This window comes from Chiloscyllium plagiosum, unplaced genomic scaffold, assembly GCF_037043375.1.
Source record: "Chiloscyllium plagiosum isolate Xiang-an unplaced genomic scaffold, Cpla_swu_hap1 HiC_scaffold_7, whole genome shotgun sequence".
Lineage (NCBI taxonomy): Eukaryota > Metazoa > Chordata > Chondrichthyes > Orectolobiformes > Hemiscylliidae > Chiloscyllium > Chiloscyllium plagiosum.
The window spans coordinates 71,017,212-71,037,707 of record NW_028270145.1 but is presented as its reverse complement, the minus strand read 5'-3'; the positions used below and the strand labels follow the sequence as shown (position 1 = coordinate 71,037,707).

The following is a 20,496-nucleotide window of genomic DNA, read 5'->3' as shown; positions in this document are numbered from 1 at the left end:
CTAATCCAGAATCTGGTTTCCAGCATCTGCAGTCATTGTTTTTACCACCTTGAGTATTTGATGCCAACTCCAGCAATGCATTGGCCCCACCCTGAAGAGATTGTTTTGAGAGACAAGATGGAGCATTGTGATCTAGTCAGAATTTTACAACAATCCAGTTTTGTGGTAATTTCTTTTTAATTATGGGGCTATTCCACATTTTTTGAATTCACTTTCAGATCTTGCCAAAAGAGAATTTTGACCTCCTGCCTTTTGTAAAGATAATGGAAATAAAGCAGAAAAAACTCCTAAATATGATTGTAAAAGTATACTATTTATTATCAATTTCCAGTAGCTAACATTCTCTGGTTTTCTTTACCATTTTAGTTACCTCATGTGAGCCACCACTGGAATGTATGTCTTCATTGCAGGAAAAACTCAAAGAAACCAACAATTTCTCTGCATTTCTTGCCAATGTTCGGAAAGCTTTTACAACATTAGTATAGTTTGAGGTTGTATTCCTGGTTTTCCTATTTAGGTTAGAAATCATATTCTCCTTTGTTGTTTAATTTTTTTTCCATTTCTTTGAATCAATGTTAGTATTTGGCTGTGTAACAATTGTATCCTTTTTAAAAAAAAACTTGTTCACAACTATTTTACATAAAATTATATTGCTTGTTATATATGACCATATAAGTAGTAGGAGCACTGGGCCACTACCTGCTCTGCTAGTCAATAAGAATAAAGTAATTAATGTCTGATCTGATTGTAGCCTTAACTTCACTTTCCTCCCACCCTGAAGAATCTGTGTAAGTCTGGCTTGAGTTCAGACACTGTTTTTGATTTGAACATGTCCTTTGTTTACCAAATCATTATTATTAAACATTGTGTGCTAAAAATTTTTTTTTGTTAAAGTTTTCATTAAAATAATGGTACAAATGATCAGACTCTTAAGTTCATTCTTCTGTAATTTTTGAACTATTGCTTGACATTAACTTGTGTATTTCTTATGGAGCAGATTAGCATACTTTGTTAATGATTCCACACCACTGTAAGTTGTTGAATGTGTTGTGCAGAGTAGAATTGAAGAAGCAAGTTGCATAAATTAACCTACTTTTCTAATTAACATGTTCAGAGAAGTTATTACACACCTCTGGAACAGGTGGGACTTGAACCTGGGCCTCATGTTCCAGAGGTACTGACACTATATCAAGTTTGCTAGGAGGGCTTCTTGTGGTAAACCATGAGAAGCTAGATACATCACAGCTGAATCATGTATCATGAAATGACCCTCAAGAGACACTTCCTTCTGGATCTTTAAGGCTAAAATTGGGCTATTTTCTGTGCTATTTTCACAACAATGGAAATGTCTAGAACTGTTATGAATTCCAGTCATTTGGCCTTTACAGTTATTATTGACTTTGGTGGTCACTCTCCATTATCCTGTTTCAACAATGTTTTCTGCAAGTTATTCATCCAAAGACATTTATGCAGATTATTTACACTTTTTATTTTAAACATAGCATTATTGGATGGTGCTTGAATAGGCTCTGAGTTGATTACACTGGTATAGCTGAGCAGGAAAAAAATGTTTCCAAGTAAACAGTATAAATGAAGTATATTTTTCTTAAACATATTTTATTTGAGTCTGAATTATCAAGAATAGGCCTGTCATGTTTTTAAAGTATTTTAATAGTTATGTAAAATCATTGACTTTGTAATGGCTTAAATAGGAAGGAGGATGTGGTCCTGCAATCAGAATTTAAACAGCTAAGTAGAATGTTAGTTAGCAAGATCACAAATGTTGTAATCTCCAGTGCCATATGCAAATGAGTACAGAAATAGGAAAATAATGCAGATGAATGCTTGGCTGGAAAGATAGTATAGGAGGGAGGGATTTAGATTCCTGACACACTGGGACTGCCTTTGGGGCCAGATGGGCTGTACTGGACATAGCTGGTGCTGAGTTCCATGTGGTGTTCTGCTAGTGCCATTGGGAGGGCTTTAAACAAACTACACAGGGGGATGGGAGAGAAATGAAGAGACTACTAGGGCTTGCAAAATACATAGTTATACAGCTGTCAATAGCATAGAGTAAGCTGTCAATAGTAAGTTAATAGGCAAAAATCAGAGGAGGGGGAAAGAAAAAGTCCAAACCAGAGTTTGTGTGCATGTTTGTAAATGCACAGAATATACTAAATCAGGTTGGGAAGTTACAAACAAGTGCAGTGTGGAATTATGATGTTTTAGTGATGATGAAAGCCTGGCTCGAGGAACAGCAAGACTGGGTATTAAATATTCCTGTGTATAAGTTCTTTTGTAAAGATAGGAAAGGAGAGGTTGCAGTACTGAAGAAGGAAGATGTCTCAGAGGGGTTCAAGTACAGAGTCAGTTTTGTCAGAGCCACTGATTCCAAAAAGGTACAATTACATTGCTTGGTATAGTCTATACACCCTCAACTAGTGGGAAGTACATAGAGGAACATATTTGCAGGGAACGTACTGAGAATTGCCAATATTATTAAGTTATTTTTAAATGGCATCTTCAGTTACACACATATAGACTGAGATACTGGTAATGTAAGAGACAGTGGGACACAAGTGTTCAGGAGAGTTTCCTCCAGCAGTGTGTGTCCAGTCCAACAAGGAAGAATGTATTATTGCACCTGGTCTTTGGAATGAGATGAACCTCGTGAATCAAGTGTCAGTGGGCAACTTTTAGGAGATTGATCATTGTATTATAAGTTTCAGGAAGGCATTGCAACAGTACAGAGCAAGAGAACACAATTGACAGACAGTTGACTTTAATGGGCCAAAAACAGAGCTGAGCAGAATTGACTGGAATAAGAGGGGAAAAAACAGTAAGTGAACAATAGGTCACTTTCAAAAAGCAGATGATTCAAGTATAGTGAAGGTATATTCCACCTAATGGTAAAGATAGGACAAAAAAAATCAAGAAATCCCTGGATAATAAAGGAAATAGAAATTAAAACGAGAAAAAAGTGTGTTCCTGTGACAGATTAGGACCAAAAGTGCAATTTAGAATCAACAGGAACACCAAGGATTTGGGGAGGATGTGAAAAATCAAAGTAGAAGCAAAGAGAAACTATGAGAAAAAAAACTAGCAGCGAACAAACAGAAGTCCCAACATCTTCCACAGGCACATGAACAGTAAAAGAATGGCTAAAGTAGGCATGGCTGAAGTATTAAATTAATACTTTACATTTTCTTTCCAAAAAAGAGGAAAATGATAGAACATAGAAAAGTACAAGCCCTTCAGCCCATAATGTTGTGCCAAGGATTAATCCTAATGTAAATTAAAATCACTTAACCTACGCACCTCTCAATTCACTGCTGTCCATGTGCATATCCAGCAGTCACTTAAGTGTCCCTAATGGCTCTGCTTCCACCACCATCACTGGTAAAGCATTCCATGCATTCACAAGTCTGCATAAAGAACCTACCTCTGATGTCCCCTCTATATCTTTCTCCTAATATCATAAAACTACGACACCTTGTGCCAGTCAATTCTGCCCTGGGGAAAAGTCTCTGGCTATTGACTCTATCCATGCCTCTCATTACCTTGTATACCTTGATCAGGTCACCTCTCTTCTTCCTCCTCCTCTCCAGAGAGAGAAGTCCGAGCGAGTCAACCTCTCTTCATAAGGCAAGCCCTCCAGTCCAGACAGCATCCTGCTAAACCTTCCTTGCACCCTCAAAGCCTCTGTATTTTTCTGATAGCAGGACGACCAGAACTGGACAACATATTCCAAGGGGCTTGAGGAGCTATAGCAAAACTTTGCTGCTCTTAAACTCTATCCCCCTTTAATGAAAGCCAAAACACCATATGCTTTCTTAATAACCCTATCCACTTGGTTGGCAAGTTTAAGGGATCTATGTATTTGCACACCAAGATCCCTCTGTTCCTCCACACTGCCAAGAATCCTGTCTTTAATCCTATATTCAGCATTCGAGTTCGACCTTCCAAATTACATCATTTTGCATTTATCCAGGTTGAACTCCATTTGCCATTTCCCAGCTCTGCATCCTGTCTATGTCACGCTGCAGCCTGCAATAGCCCTCAATACTATCAACGGCACCTTTGTGTCATCTGCAAATTTACTCAACCACCTCACTCAAGTCGTTTATAAAAACTACAAAGATCAGAGGCCCAAGAGCCCTGCGAGACTCTACTCAACACGGAGTCCAGATAGCCAAATCTTCCTGTATCCCACCCTCCTGACTTAATGAATGAGCCTAGCATGGGGAACCTTATCAAATGCCTTGCTGAAGTCCACATATACCACATCCATTGCTCGACCTTCGTCGACCTAAGTTGTTACCTCCTCAAAGAACTCAATAAGATTAGCAAGGCATGACCTGCCCCTCACAAAGCCATGCTGACTGTCTTTAATCACACTATGCTTTTCCAAATAGTCATAAATCCTATCCCTCAGAATTCTTTCCAAAACCTTGCTGACCACATACGTAAGACTGACTGGTCTGTAGTTGCCAGGGATTTCCCTATTACCTTTGAAAAGAGGAACAACATTCACCTCCTTCCAATCCTCCGGTACGACTCCTGTAGAGAGTGAGGAAGCAAAGATCTTCGCCAGCGGCTTAGCAATCTCCTTTCTAACTTCCTGGAGCAAGAGGGTAAATCTGGTCTGAACCTGGGAACTAATCAATCCTAATGTTTGCCAAAATTTCCAGCACATCAACTTCATCAATCTTGATCTGTTGTCACTCACAACAAGGTTCTCCTTAGTGAAAACCAAAGCAAAAAGCTCATTTAGAGCTTCCCCTATCTGCTCAGCCTCCACGCACAATTTCCCTATGCTATCCCTGATCGGCCCTATATTCTCCCTGATCATTCTCTTATTCCTCACGTATGAGTAAAATGCCTTTGGGTTCTCCCTAATCCTTCTTACCAAGCCTTTCTCGTGCCTCCTCCTGGCTCTCCTCAGTCCATTTCTGAACTCCTTTCTAGCAAGCCTGTAATCCTCTAAAGCTGTGCTAGATCCTTGTTTCCTCCACCTTACGTAAGCTGCCTTCTTCCTTTTGACGAGAAGCTCCTCTGTTCTCGTCATCCAAGGATCCTTAATCTTACCACTTCTTACCTGTCTCAGAGGTACAAATTTGTGCTTCACTCAAAACAACTGCTCCTTAAACAGTCGCCATATGTCTGCTGTGCCCTTTCTGTGGAACAATTGCTCCCAGTCTACTTCCCAACTCCTGTCTGATAGCATCAAAACTTCCTTTTCCCCAATTAAATATCTACCCTTGGTGTAACTGCTGCTTTCTCTCTCCAAGGCTATGGTAAATGTGAGGCAGTTGTGGTCACTGTCACCAAAGTGTTCTTCCACCACGAGATCAGACACCTGTTCTGGCTCATTGACAGCACCAAATCCAAACTGGCCTCTCCCCTTATTGGCCTGTCTACATACTAAGTCAGGAAACCCTCCTGAACACACAATACAAAAACGGCTCCATCCAAACCATCTGCACTAAGGAGGTTTCAATCGATATTGGGAAAGTTGAAATCACCCATAACAATAGCCCTACTACATCTGCATTTTTCCAAAATCTGCCAACCTATGTGTTCTTCAATCTCTCTATTGCTACTAGGGATCTGTAGAAAATCAATAATTAGGTGGCTGCTCCCTTGCTGTTCCTAACGTCCACCCATACTGACTCAGTAGAGAAACCTTCCTCAACAACCTTTGTTTCTGTAGTTGTGATGCACTCTCTAATTAGCAATGCTACATCTCCTCCTATTTTTCCACCCTCCCTGTTATTTTTAAACATTCTAAACCCTGGAACATCTAGCAAGCACACCTGCTCCTGTGAAACCCACATCTCCATATGGCCACAACATCATAGCCCCAAGTCCTGATCCATTCTCTAAGTTCATCACTCTTATTTCTGACACTCCTTACATTAAAGCAGACAATTGAACTGATCTCTTTGTTTCATCACGTGAGAAACCTTCCTACTAGATTTACTACATCCTGTCACTGCCCCATCTACAACTGCCCCCCCTCTCAGATATGGAGTCCTGATTCCCACCTCCTTGCCAAACTAGTTTAAACCCTCCCGAATCACACAAGCAAATCTCTCACCCAGGACATTTGTGCCCCATCAATTCAGGTGGAACCCGTCCTTCATGTACAGGTCCCACCTTCACCAGAAGGCATCCCAATGGTTTAGGTATCTGAAGCTATAGGCTCGCAGCCACGTGTTCAGCTACATTTGCTGACTGTTTTTCACCTCACTATCTCATGGACTGGTAGCAAACCCGAGATTACTACTCTACTCATCCTGCTCTTCAGCTTCCAACCTCATTCTCTGTAGTGACTTTTCAGATCCTCAATCCTTTTTCTGGCTATATCATTGGTGCCATTATGTACCACAATTTCTGGCTGCTCCCCCTCCCCCTTCAGAACCATGTAAACCTGATCGGCGACATCCTGGATCCTGTCACCGGGGAGGCAACATACCTTCCAAGGGTCTTGTGCTTGACCACAAAATCACCTATCAATCCGTCTATCTATTGAGTCCCCTACCACTAGTGCTTTTCTATTCTTCCCCCTTCCCTTCTGAGCCACAGTGCCAGGCTCAGTGCCAGAGACCTGACAATTACGGCTTCCCCTGGTAGGCCATCCCACCAGCAGTATCCAAAATGGTATACTTATTGCTGAGGGGAATGGCCACAGGGGATCTCTGCCCTATCTGTTGGTTCCCTTTCCTCCCCCCGACTGTAACCCAGCTGTCCTTATCCTGTGTCTAAGGAATGTCCACCTCCCTGTACATCTACTCAATTTCTCCCTTGGCCTCCTGGATGATCCGTAGTTCACCCAGCTCCAGCTCCAGTTCCCTAAATTGGTTTTCGAGGAGCTGGAGCTGGGTGCACTTCCTGCAGATGTGGTCGGAATGATGTCCATTCCATTCTGGCAGAGGAGGAGATTCAGTCACCAGAAGGGTTCAAAATTAATAAGGAAGCAATTTTGGATAGATCATTGGGACTTTAAATTAACAAGCTACTGGGACCGGATGAGATACATCCGCAGATTTAGAAGGAAACGAGGGTAGAAATTGTGGGACCACTGGCCACAATCTTTCATCCCAATACCTAGATCAAAAAGATTGAAAAATTACAAACATTACAATTTCATTCAAGCAAGCTTGTAAGGTTAATTGTAACAATTACAACCAGTTACCTTAACTTAAAGGGTGGGAAACTTCTAGAAAGTTATTTGGGATAGAATTAGTAATCATATGGAAAAAACGGTTGCTTAATTAGGAAGAGTCAGCATGGATTTCTAAAGGAAAAAAAATCATATTTAACTTTCTGAGGAAGGGTCACCGGACCAGAAACATTAACTTTATTTCTCTTCACAGATGCTGCCAGATGTGCTGAGTTTTCCCAGCAACTTCTGTTTGTGTTAACCTTTTGGGGTTTTTTCGAAGAGGCAACAGATCCACGTGGGTAACACTGTTGGTGGTATACGTGGATTTCCAGAAGAAATTTGGTACAGTGTCACACAACAAACTTAGAAAGAAAGTTATAGGCCTCAGAATAAAAGAGACAATAACATGGATATAAATTTACTGAGTGATCGGAAACAATAATAGTCAACGGATATGTTTTAGGCCAGAAGGCAGCTTTTGGTACACTGGCTTTCATCAGTCAGGGCATTAAGTATATAAGTTGTGAGTTATGTTGCAGTTGTACGGAACATTAGTGAGGCTACAATTGGACTATTGTGTTCAGTTTTGGTCACCTTGCTCTAGGAAGGATGTTATTAAACTGGAAAGAGTGCAGAATAAATTTACAAGGATGTTACCAGGACTCAACAGTCTGAGTTATAGGGAGAAGTTGGACAAGCTAGGACGTTTTTCTTTACAGTGCTGAGGGGGATCTTATAGAAGCGTTCAAGATTATGACAGGCATGGGTAGGGTGAATGCCCTCAATCTTTTATCCCCAGGGTTGGGTAATCAAAGACTCAAGAGCATCAGTTTAAGTTTAGAGGGAAAAGAATGAAAGGGAACCTGAGGGGCAACCTTTGACACAAAGGGTGGTATGCATATGGAATGCGCATGTGGTTGAGGGGGTACATTAACAACATTTAAAAGGCATTTACACAAATACATGGATAGGAAAGGTTTTAGAAGGATATGGGTGAAGTGCAGGGAAATAGGGTTAGCGGTGATGGACATTTTGGTCAGCATGGACTAGTTTGGGCCAAAGGGCCTGTCTCCATGATTTATGACTCTATGAGGAAGATTTGCAGTGGATTTCTCCAGAGTAAGTATTAAGATCCTTGCTTTTCCAAACATAAGTTAGTGCTCTGGATCTTGGTGTGCAGAAGACAATTTCAAAGTTTATAGATGACACTAAACCTGGAAGAATTATAAATGGTAAGAAGGACAGTGTGGAACTCCAAAAGGACACTGACAATTAAGTGGTGTGGGCGGATAGGTGGCAGATGAGATTCAATGCAGAGAAGTGTGAGGTGATGCACTTTGGTCAACAGAACATTGGAAGACAAATTAAAATAAAGGGTAAAAGTCTAAGCAGCATGTAGGAATAGAGGGTCCTGGGTGTATATGTGTTCAGACCAATGAGTCTGGATTATGGTGCTGGAAAAGCAAGCAGGTCAGGCAGCAGCCGAGGAGCAGGAGAATGGACATCTCGGGCATAAGCCCTACATAGGAATGATTGCAATGCATTGAAAGCATATTCAACTGAGGCATTCAAGAAAGCATTAGATAGTTACTTGGATAGATAAGGTATCGAGCAATATGGGAGATATGCAGAAGATTGGCATTAGGTAATAGAATCAGTGCAAACACAATGTGCCTCCTTCTGAGCCATAACAATTCTATGGGTTTTACATGTTCTGAACGATCAAAGATGTACTTTGCCTGTTAGTGATTTATTTCAAGAAACATGAGTTTGTGAATTCAGCGTGGATGTCACTAAAGGGCTAGTATTTTCTATAAAAGTAACTGAAGCTAACAGCATCATTAATGCATGATTTGAACAGCAACTTTACTTGACCATAGAAACAGTTAAAATGTGAAAATTGAAGATGCGCTGTCCTCATTGTGCTGCTCAAAATAACATCTTGATGTCTGCTCTCCCGTTCAAGTGCATCAAATGGTATGACTTCACTACAATTATATGGCAAAGACAAACTTGACATACCACAAAGTTTGAGCTTGCCTATTTCAGACTACGTTTTCCTTTTAATAGCATGGTCAGTCTTAATTACTGACAAACTGTCACTGATACTGAGTATTTTACAATTCCTTCAGAAATGAAAAGCAGACTTTTTTTCTTTGTCTTGATTCTCTCAAGCCAAACTTCTTAAACCCTGTTTCTTTCATTTTTAGTACCTATTTTAAAATTTACTGTGTTATTCTGACTTAACTCCTTGTCCGGACTGAGTATTCTAACGTTCAATGTGATGAAGGAGATAGTTGTGTGCTCTCTTTGCTGGTCCCAAACATCCTGTAGAGGGTACTGTTCTCCACTTGCACTTACAGTAACTCTGCAAGAGAACTTTGAGAGAGTAAATCGGTTTGCTAGCTGCAGTAAGTTCTGTGTTTGCTTTTCAGTTCACAAGCATAAATTACATGACCACATTTAAGATTTAAAACAGTCCTTGTCCAAAACTTGTATGAGATTTTAAAATAAAAATTAATTCAAGTTTGCAGGATTGTATTGAAATACTACAACTCTTCTTTTCAGAAGTTTTCCAAATCACCCTGTTGTCATCCAACAATAAGTGACATGTAGTGTCTGAACTATTTTATGCTTCTGTTGATCTGATTTTTTCCATTTGGGGTAATTCCTCTACATAGGTAGCTGGGAAAATGCCCTTCGTTCCTTGCAAACTGCCAAGCCACCATCCCGTAGCATCCTTTTTGTAAATAGTAAGTATGTCACCTACATTGGGAAAAGAAATGGGAAGTCAAAATAGATCCATGAGTATGGCATTTTCAGCAAGCAACAGTTGTTGTTTTCTAGTGGTCTCACTTCAATTATTGCATCAATTATGATCAGCCAACTAAATTATTAATAATTAACATAAACTCAATGCCTTCACTATTCACTCACTTCCAAACCCTCAACCTTTACTCCCCTGGAAGCTCAAGGCAGCAGATAATGGGAGCATCACTCCTTCACCGGGTCAAGATCCTCCCTCCCTAATCGCGCTACGACATTATACTATTTCCTATACCACATGAACTGCAGTAGTTAAAGAATGCAGCTCATCACAATCTTTGAGGGCAATTAGGCAATAAATGTTGGCCTAACCTGCAACATCCACATTCCTTGAATGAAAATTTCAAACATTGTGTCTTTTCTCATTGCTAATTGAGTGGTGCTGCAATCATCCTGAGAAATTGTAGAAATATGCCCATCTTAGCAAAATTCTAGTGATGCAAGTCCTTACCTTGTTTCAGGTTAAGTTCATCATCTCTGGCAGCCTGATAATCATATAGAGCTTTGCATGTTCCAATCTCCTCAACAGGATTGATTACTGCAGAATTAAATAAGAATCTTCTAAATGTTTTGAAATCAATTTTGGAAGGTATCAATCTATGAATTAATACTAAACGAATGTGCCATCATCAGATACTGAAGCAGTACATGTTCATATTCAGCAAGCCTTGCGACAACATCGCAGGCTTGGGGCTGATTAGTGGCAAGTAACAGTTGTACACACAAATGCAAGGCAATGACCACTTTTAACAAGAGAACAAATCTACTCCCACTGACCAGAAACTAAGAGGGAGCAGCTTCCACTACATCAACAACACATCAAAGGCTGGAAATTTTGTGCAGACTAACCCACTTCTTGATTCCCGAAAGCCTGTCTACAATCTGTAAAGTACAAGTACGAAATGTGATATAATACTCTCCACTTGCTGAGATGGGTGTAGCTCCCCAACACTCAAGAAGCTCAACGTGATGCAGGACAAAGGCCATTTGAAGGGCAAACTAACCATCATCTTAAACACTCCCTTACTGTAAGCAGGTCAAAATTATGGAACTCCCTAGTAGCGCATGAATCGAAGCAGTTCACAAAGTAGCCTTATCACCACCTTCTCGGTGGCAATTAGAGGTAGGTAACAAATGCTGGTCTAGTCTGACACGGTCACATCCTGTGATGTATTTTTTTTTAAACATCAAAACCATTAGTTTAAATTTGCTTGTGCCTTCAGCAGGCATCTCTCAATACGAAGAAATTTTCACAATTTTACAATTCTGCATCTTGTGCAAATATTTAATGGTATTTTATCGCTTTATTTTGAACTCTCAGGTAGGTTCTTTTAACTGAATGTGTTCATAAGAGCTATGAAGGTGATATTTTACTGACCTATACAGAAGACTCTCATTGCTACCATAGTGAATGAATGTGTTCTAAAGTGGGGATGGTTAAATAAGTGATGAAATCACAAAATTAGCTCTGGTCACTCTGTACATGGCAACTCGATTTTTTATTCACTTATGGGACATGGGTATTGCAGGCTGGCCAGCACTTATTGCCTGTCCCTATTTGCCCTTGAGGTGGTGGTGGTGGTGAACTGTCTTCTTGAACTGCTGCAGTCCACATGCATTAGGTAAACCCTCAATGCCCTTAGGGAGAGAATTCCAGGATTTTGATCCAGCAACAGTGAAGAAACAGTGACATATTTCCAATTCAGGATGATGAGTGGCTTGGAGGGAAATTTGTAGATGGAAGTGTTCACATGTATCTGTTGCCCTTGTCCTGGGTGGAGGTAGTCATGGGTTTGGAAGGTGCTATCTAAGGATCTTTGGTGAATTTCTGCAGTGCATCTTGTAAGATAGAATGTACTGCTGCCACTGAGGTTTGACAGAAGAGGGATGCTTGTAGAAGTGGTGCCAATCAACCTTGATGCGTTGTCCTGGTTTATGTAAAGTTTCTTGAGTGTTGTTGGAGCTGCACCCATCCAGACAAGTGGGGAAGTATTCCATCACACTCCTGACATGTGCCTTGTAAATGGTGGTTATACTTTACTGAGTCAGGAGACAAATTATTTGCTGCAGTATTCCTAACTTCAGACCCGCTCTTACAGTGCTGTATTTATCAGGCAAGTCCAATTGAGTTTCTGGACAATGGTAGCAGCCAGGATATTGATACTGGGGGATTCAGTCAAGGTAATATTGAATATCAAGCAGTGGTTATTATATTGTCTCTTATGAGAGATGGTCATTGCCTAGTATATGTATGGTGCAAATGTTACTTGGCACTGGTCAGCCCAAGCCTGGATATCATCCAGATCTTGTTGCATTTGAAAATGGATTATTTCAGTAATTGAGGAGTCATGAATGGTGCTAAACCTTGTGCAATCATTGGCAAACATCCCCAATTCTGAACATATGATGGAGGGAAGGAATTACATTGTTTGTTTCGCTTACCACCTAACATATTTCAACTGATAAAATGTTCTAAAGATCTCATTACATATAAATGCTTAACTATTTTCAGTGTGCTTTGAAATGGCTTTGCAAAGCAGCAATACTCGCAGAATGTAAGAATATATTTCAATTTCAATCCATCTTCTCATATTTAGTTGTAATGTCCCTCGATTCTCTTTGTACCTAGAAATGTATGATTCTTTGAACTGAGTATGCTTACAAATGAGAATTATCTGTTCTTTGGATCAGAATGGAGACATATCTCCTTTATCTGATTCTCTACTTTGAGATGATATCCTCTAGTTCTGAATTCCCAGCAGGACAAAGATCATAATGGGTAAAATTATGTAAAAACAATTGACCATGGGAATGCATGACTCATTTTTAAGTCTTCAACCAAGAAGTATACCATGTGTCCCAAAGATCCTATTCTATTTAATGTCAATCTCAGCTGAGATGTTCTACTTTCACTAAATGTCCTGGTTTACACACAGCCAATAAATTTCTGTTCCCAACATTAATCTTCCAGTATTATTATTTCTAATAATGGGAAATGCTTTAGTTTTTTTGAGTTTACTATTGAATTGCTGATTTGGCAAAGCAGAATTTTCAAACATTAGAAGTTGAAGCAGCATAGGAGATCAACAAAAGTATGAAACATGGAAGTAATAACTTATGACAAGATTAAAAGAGGGTTGATGGCAATCTAAATGAATTATAATAAATTTAATCTGTTTAAATTCTCTGCTTCAGAATTTGCTTACCTCCAAGGTTTCAGTAAAAATGTTTTCTTGCTAAACAGTAAGACATAGTGCCAAAACCTTTGCTTTACACTCATCTAAGGCATTATCAGGGATAAAACAGTGGGAAAATACAGGGTCCCCATGTTTCTGGTTAATTCAAAATGACAAACGTATGAACGTATTCTTGCGTATGCAGAAGAACAGGTCTATGATTATGAATGCCTATCATTTGTAGAAACTGTGAATGTGCCATCACATTACAAGCTTGACTGATGCTCTCAAATTGGTTGTTAATAAAGATTGAATGCACTGAGGATTATTCAATAACTGTTGTTTACTGTCAGGTGTGATTCAGTGATTGGGCAGCTAATCAGAACTAACTGTCAATGACAGTACTCTTCTCCTGATATATAAATTATTGCGATTATTTGCCCAGTTGAATGCAAAGACAGAAGCTTTGGCAACATATTATCAGCAATATTCCCAACAGTTTGCACAAAACAAAGCTCACATTTTTAGACTAAAATTATCTTGTTCATCTAAATTACCATAGTCAGGTGAGTTTGCATCCACTTCTGATCGCTCTGTTCCTGACTCTGAATGATTTGAATGAATTGTATGATTTACATATATGACTTCAGATGTCTGCTGGGGGCTGTGTTTGTAGTGATCTCTCCTGCTATCTGAAGATGCAGAGTTTAATGTTCTGTTACACTGCACATCTTTCATCTTCATTGAACGTGATACCTGTACCAAGCTGTGATGATATTCCTGCAAAATTAAAATTTATTATATCAACTGAAGAACTGCATGTGAAATGTTACATGTTGACAATTATTATGCAACCCAACTGTATTTAGTAGAATTACTTGAGGTTTAGATGCACTGTTCTCTCAATATCTTTATGAAATCAAAGTATTTATGGCTAGTGAAGAAGACGTTTGGTATGCTTTCCTTTATTGGTCAGAGTATTGAGTACAGGAGTTGGGAGGTCATGTTGCGGCTGTACAGGACATTGGTTAGGCCACTGTCGGAATGTTGTGTGCAATTCTGGTCTCCTTCCTATTGGAAAGATGTTGTGAAACTTGAAAGGGTTTAGAAAAGATTTACAAGGATGTTGCCAGGGTTGAAGGATTGGAGCTACAGGGAGAGGCTGAACAGGCTGGGGCTGTTTTCCCTGGAGCATCAGAGGCTGAGGGGTGACCTTATAGAGGTTTACAGAATTATGAGGGGCATGGATAGGATAAATAGACAAAGTCTTTTCCCTGGGATCGGGGAGTCCAGAACTAGAGGGCATAGGTTTAGGGTGAGAGAAAAAAGATATAAAAGAGACCTAAGGGGCAACTTTTTCACGCAGAGGGTGGTATGCGTACGGAATGAGCTGCCAGAGGAAGTGGTGGAGACTGGTACAATTGCAACATTTAAAAGGCATTTGGATAGGTGTATGAATAGGAAGGGTTTGGAGGAATATGGGCCAGGTGCTGGCAGGTGGGACTAGATTGGGTTGGGATATCTGGTCGGCATGGTTGGACCGAAGGGTCTGTTTCTGTGTTGGACATCTCTATGACTCTATGAGTCAAGTTCTCTACTCAGGAAGTACAAGGTTAGATGATGATGATTAGTCTTCTCGACTGGACAAGAACCAGAAAGAATCTTTGCTACTTCACAGCATATCTTTGAAACCAGAATCAGGTGTTAGGAGCAATAACTGCTTGAAAGTAATTGTATTTCCAGAGATGTAACAATTTTGTATTAATATGAATCTGGGTCTGTTACCATCTTGCTGTGTTCTTCTCACTATCAGAATGTCAATATTACTTTAAGAGCCATGGTCACTAAGTAGATAATAATTAGCCACATAAAGTACTCAGGTTCCCCCTTCACCACCTGTTCCTAAGGTTGGATTTGTGGGTGCCTTACCATTTATGCCCCTCCATATCAGAGGAAACAGGTTGGAGTGGGCTGCCACCTCTCTATCCCATCACATCCCACCTACTGTTCCCCCCCACCCCCTCCAACCCACTCATTGTCATGAACACAGCTGGTCAGTATACTGTAGCACTCAGCCCATTAAATTGACAAATTGAAAATGATCATTTGGTCCATCAAAATCCTTTTTCAACATGATGGCAGACTCTCATGCATGAAATCTTCCCTCTGCTCTCCACCACCTGTTTTACCCCCAAGCAATGCAATCTTGCAAGACAGAAAACCAAAACAATCCTTTTGTTTTTATTTTGTCTTTCTCCCATTGTTTGAAACCCACATTCCCAAATGAATGGCGTTTTCCAATTTAGGCTAGTTTCCATCCCAAGCTTCAACTAATTTTTCTATGTTGTAAATTGGGTCTGTTCTTATTGGAAAGAAGAAGGCTAAGAGAGGATTTAATAGAGACATACAAGATGATCAGAGGATTAGATAGGGTGGACAGTGAGAGTCTTTTTCCTAGGATGTTGACGTCAGCTTGTACGAGGGGGCATAGCTGCAAATTGAGGGGTGATAGGTTTAAGACAGATGTCAGAGGCAGCTTCTTTACTCAGGGAGTGGTAAGGGCGTGGAATGCCATGCCTGCCAATGTAGATAACTCAGCCAACTTTGGGGTAATTTAAACAGTCCTTGTGGATAAGCATATGGGTGATGATGAAGTAGTGTAGGGGGAATGGGCTTAGATTAGTTCACAGATAGACACAACATTAAGGGCTGAAGGGCCTGTTCTGCACTGTCCTGATATATGTTCTAAATGGCACTGGTCCTAGAATTAGGGGAGAAAGTGAGGACTGCAGATGCTGGAGATCAGAGCTGAAAATGTGTTGCTGGAAAAGCGCAGCAGGTCAGGCAGCATTCAAGGAACAGGAGAATCGACGTTTTGGGCACAAGCCCTTCTTCAGGAAGGGTCCTAGAATTATTCAATTATACATTTACAGTGCTTTACAGATTATTCCTGATAATTAAGTAATTTTGGGTGCTTGAACTGTAAGAGTAAAATAAAAGTTTAATGCCAGAAGAAAATTCAAATAATCACATTTTCATTTAACAACTTTGGTTTAAAAGAAGTTGTTTTTGGCCATTCCCTCAAAGTAAAACGTATTTGTAGCTTAATAAATTGTACTGAATAACTAATTATTTTACAAATTATATTCACTTTTTTCAATGTTTTGTCAAAAGAAGATAAAAAGTAGCAATTATGTGACAGTATAACCTTGATAAATAGAAAAACTAGGACACATTTACTTTGAATTTCCAAGTACAGTGCCATTAACTTAAACTTTGGATGCACCTTATCTTTCCATTTAAGGATGTTTTCACTTAATGGATGGGAAGGTTTAGGATTTCCTTCTAGCTCTGCCATAGTTGATGCAAGTTTGTAGAAATTTAATTCCAAGAGAATTAGTTTCAGAGATGCCTAGGAACAGAAGTTAGATTATTATAATTCTTAAAATGAGAGAAAAAGATATACATTATAGCACTGACATGTTCTCATTTTATTACCTCTAAATTTATGCTTCAATGCTACTTTTTAAAATCAGCATACATTCTCAGTATTACTTGTCAATACACAACTGCCATGTAGGGTACAGCTAGTTCTTCCATTATGTGATGACTGTGTTTTTGCAATCCCGTGTTATAGAAAAATTGCACATGAGAAACAGCACTTAAAGTGTTGGCGCTGTAATCGCGGTACAGTTGACACACGTTTTCAAAGTTCATGCTTTAGAAACAGCGTCCCCAATTCATCAATCGCCTTACAGCGAATTTGCATTGATGAAACGCGCATTATAACAGAACGGTCTGTATAAGTTTTTTTTCAGACTAAAGGGAGATATATACCCCTGGGCTCAGTAATAGAACCATTGTTCTTTCTAAATACATCAATGACTTGAACTTTGGCACAATTTTCAGAGAATGTAGTTAGGTTGGCGGACATACAAATGAAGTTCAACATAGAAAGTATGCTGTAATATACTTTGACAAGTAGAATGAGGAGAGACAACAGAAATTAAATGGCACATTTTGAAGTAGAACAAAAACCTGCAGATGTTTGTATACAAATCTTTGAAAGTGGCATGTCAAATGTGACAAACTAAATAATAATGGAATCCTGGGCTTTGTTAATGGAGGCATAGCTTTTGCATGCAAAGAGGTTCTGCTAAACAAATTTGTCTGCAGTTTGAGAGAAGTGTCTGACCCTGAACACCACATTGTATAAAGGAGATAAAACCTTTGAGAGAGTCCAGGAGTGATTTACAAGAATGGTTCCAGGACGAAACATTTCAGTTACATAGATAGATTGGAAAAGTTGATGTTAGAACACAGAACATAGAACATTACAGCGCAGTACAGGTCCTTCGGCCCTCGATGTTGCGCCGCCCTGTCATACTAATCTGAAGCCCATCCCACCTACACTATTCCATGTATGTCCACTTGCCTGTCCAATGATGACTTAAATGCACTTAAACTTGGCAAATCTACTACCGATGCAGGCAGAGCATTCCATACCCTTACTACTCTCTGAGTAAAGAAACTACCTCTGACATCTGTCTTATACCTATCTCCCCTCACTTTAAAGTTGTGTCCCCTCGTGTTTACCAACCCCATACTTGGAAAAAGGCTCTCCCTGTCCACTCTATCTAACCCTCTGATTATCTTGTATGTCTCTATTAAGTCACCTCTCAACCTTCTCTCTAACGAGAACAGCGTCAAGGCCCTCAGCCTTTCTTCATAATACATTCCTTCCATACCAGGTAACATCCTAGTAAATCTCCTCTGCACCCTTTCCAAAGCTTCCACATCCTTCTTATAATGCGGTGACCAGAACTGTACACAGTACTCCAAATGTGACTGTACCAGAGCTTTGTACAGCTGCAGTATAACCTCCTGGTTCCGGAACTCAATCCCTCTATTAATAAAGGCCAAAACACTTGTATCCCTTCTTAACAACCCTGTCAATCTGGGTGGCAATTTTCAGGGATCTGTGTACAGGGACACCAAAATCTCTCTGCTCATCTGCACTCCCAAGAATCCTACCACTAGCCCAGTACTTTGCATTCCGATTACTCCATCCAAAATGTATCACATCACACTTGTCCACATTAAACTCCATTTGCCACCTCTCAGCCCAGCTCTGCATCCTATCTATGTCTCTCCGCAACCTACTACATCCTTCGTCACTATCCACAACTCCTCTGACCTTAGTGTCGTCCGCAAATTTACTAACCCACCCTTCTAAGCCCTCATCCAGGTCATTTATAAAAGTGACGAACAGCAGTGGACCCAAAACCGACCCTTGTGGTACGCCGCTAGTAACTGGACACCAAGATGAACATGTTCCATCAACTACAACCCTCTGTTTTCTTACAGTACAGAAGGTGAACAGGAGATCTGATATACATTTTAAAATCCAGCAACGTCTTGACAGAGAAAATAAAGGAAAAAATATTTCCAACAGCTGAATAAAAAGATGACTCTTATTTAAAATTATGTACAAGATAATTGGTAAAAGAAGCAAAGAACGTGAGGAAAAAAATGGTTAGAATTTGGAGTACAATGCCAGATTAGATGCTGATTATAACTTTAGTAATAGCTTTCAAATAATTGAATAAATATAATATCAGAAAAATTAAATGGTGATGTTGGAAAAGAGTTGGAACTAACTGGGTAGCTCTTTGAAAGAGCTGATGCAGACTCAGTTGGACAAATGGCCTCCCGATGCTATGTTGTTGGGCTCACTGAAGTGAATTGGTTAAGCCTTCATGGAAGAGGCTGAACCACTCTGTTTTACTGTGGAGCTAGTTAGAATGAATAGGTTTTGAGTGAGTAATGTAATACGAAACAAGAAAACAGGATTCAAAATTAAATCTGATCCAAAATTGGACACTGTGGACTTATTTGTTCCAAACAGAATTTTCCTTGTATTTACAAAGCGGCCTATATTTGATTTATTTCCATACTGCCAGATTTATCCAATAGCGTTATTCACTCTAAAGTCTCACAGTTCTTTAAGTCTAACTTAATCTGAACATTAACATGATAGTGAGCTATACCTCATCTCGCATTGAGACAGTTTTTTCTTCAGTCTGTGGATCTGAAAATGAAGGACTTTTGAAACTTGTACTGATCATTTTTTCCAACCCTGGGAAAGCAATCAGAATAGTTATTGTTACTAGAGTTTTAGAGTTCAAATATTCATGTTAAATCAGATTCTTTCTCATTAGAGAAAACTTAAAGTGGAATCTAACCTTCTTTATCCTTCTTTACTTTGTTTATATCATCCTGGAGTCTTTGCAGTTTCTGTGCTAGTGCAGTCTTCCTTCTTTCCTTATCCATTGTGTTTCTACCATCTTCCTCCTGTTATAAAGAGAAAGATGTATTCATATTTTACTAATTTAGGACATCCCAAAAGGTGGTTAACAACAAAAGATGTACAGTCACTACTATTACTAGAAGTACAACAGACTGCAAATTGTGTTTTTAGTTCAATGTCCCTTCAAATCGCTGGCTTATTTTCTGCCTTAAATTCTGATTGCAGATTTTTAAATCAAATGTGCAGTAAAAAGATGGACAAAGGCTTTCAATTTAAATATCTTTCTACTGCTAATTAGCATGTTGAATGTTTTTCAACACTTCCATTATCGGACCCTTGTCAACATTATTTTGTCAACATTTGTTTGCACACTTTTCACTTTTACGTAACGACATAAGATAGAGTTTATAAGAAGATAGAAGTAGGTCTTTTGGCACCTCAAGTCTCTGTGCCATTCAATAAGGTCCCAACTGACCCTCCTTGGCATCAACTTCTCTTTCTGGCCAGGTCATCGCAACTCCCAATTCCCAACAGTTCAAAATCTGTCTACATCCTCTTCAAAATATTTTCAAATATTTAGCCTCCATAACTTTCTTCATTAGAGACTCCCATAATTCACTACTCTCGGTAAATGAAATTCCTTTACATATCAGTTTTAAATAGTGTCCCTTATTCTTGGGGCGGCACGGTGGATCCTCACAGCACCAGGATCCCAGGTTCAATTCCAGCCTCAGGCACCTGTCTGTGTGGAGTTTGCACATTCTCCCAGTGTCTGCATGGGTTTCCTTCGGGTGCTCTGGTCTCCTCCCACAGTCCAAAGATGTACAGGTCAGGTGAATTGGCCATGCTAAATTGTCCATAGTGTTAGCTGCATTAGTCAGAGGGTCTGGGTGGGTTTCTCTTCGGAGGGTCGGTGTGGACTTGTTGGGCCGAAGGGCCTGTTTCCACACTGTAAGGAATCTAATCTAATCTATAATTCTGTCCTCCAGTTCAAGATACCCCATTAGTGGGAATAT

At 39.7% G+C, this 20,496-nt stretch overlaps 2 protein-coding genes across 5 annotated transcripts in view; one reads left to right on the top strand and one right to left on the bottom strand.

Moving 5' to 3' along the window:
- Positions 1-921, top strand: part of spc25 (SPC25 component of NDC80 kinetochore complex) — a 41,992-nt gene extending 41,071 nt beyond the window's left edge. For all 4 annotated transcript variants that reach the window (XM_087989114.1, XM_043693932.2, XM_043693931.2 and 1 more), the window contains one exon: positions 367-921. In XM_087989114.1, the coding sequence (XP_087845240.1) occupies positions 367-485 (119 nt within the window). In that variant the 3' untranslated portion in view covers positions 486-921. The remainder of the gene's footprint in view (positions 1-366) is intronic.
- The window catches only part of nostrin (nitric oxide synthase trafficking), a 64,655-nt gene continuing 44,451 nt past the window's right edge, over positions 293-20,496 (bottom strand). The window contains exons 11-16 of the mRNA XM_043693923.2: positions 19,416-19,524; positions 19,221-19,309; positions 16,457-16,582; positions 13,728-13,950; positions 10,446-10,532; positions 293-9,934 (exon numbers count right to left, since the gene is read on the bottom strand). Coding sequence (XP_043549858.1) covers positions 9,798-9,934; positions 10,446-10,532; positions 13,728-13,950; positions 16,457-16,582; positions 19,221-19,309; positions 19,416-19,524 — 771 coding nt within the window. The 3' untranslated portion in view covers positions 293-9,797. The remainder of the gene's footprint in view (positions 9,935-10,445; positions 10,533-13,727; positions 13,951-16,456; positions 16,583-19,220; positions 19,310-19,415; positions 19,525-20,496) is intronic.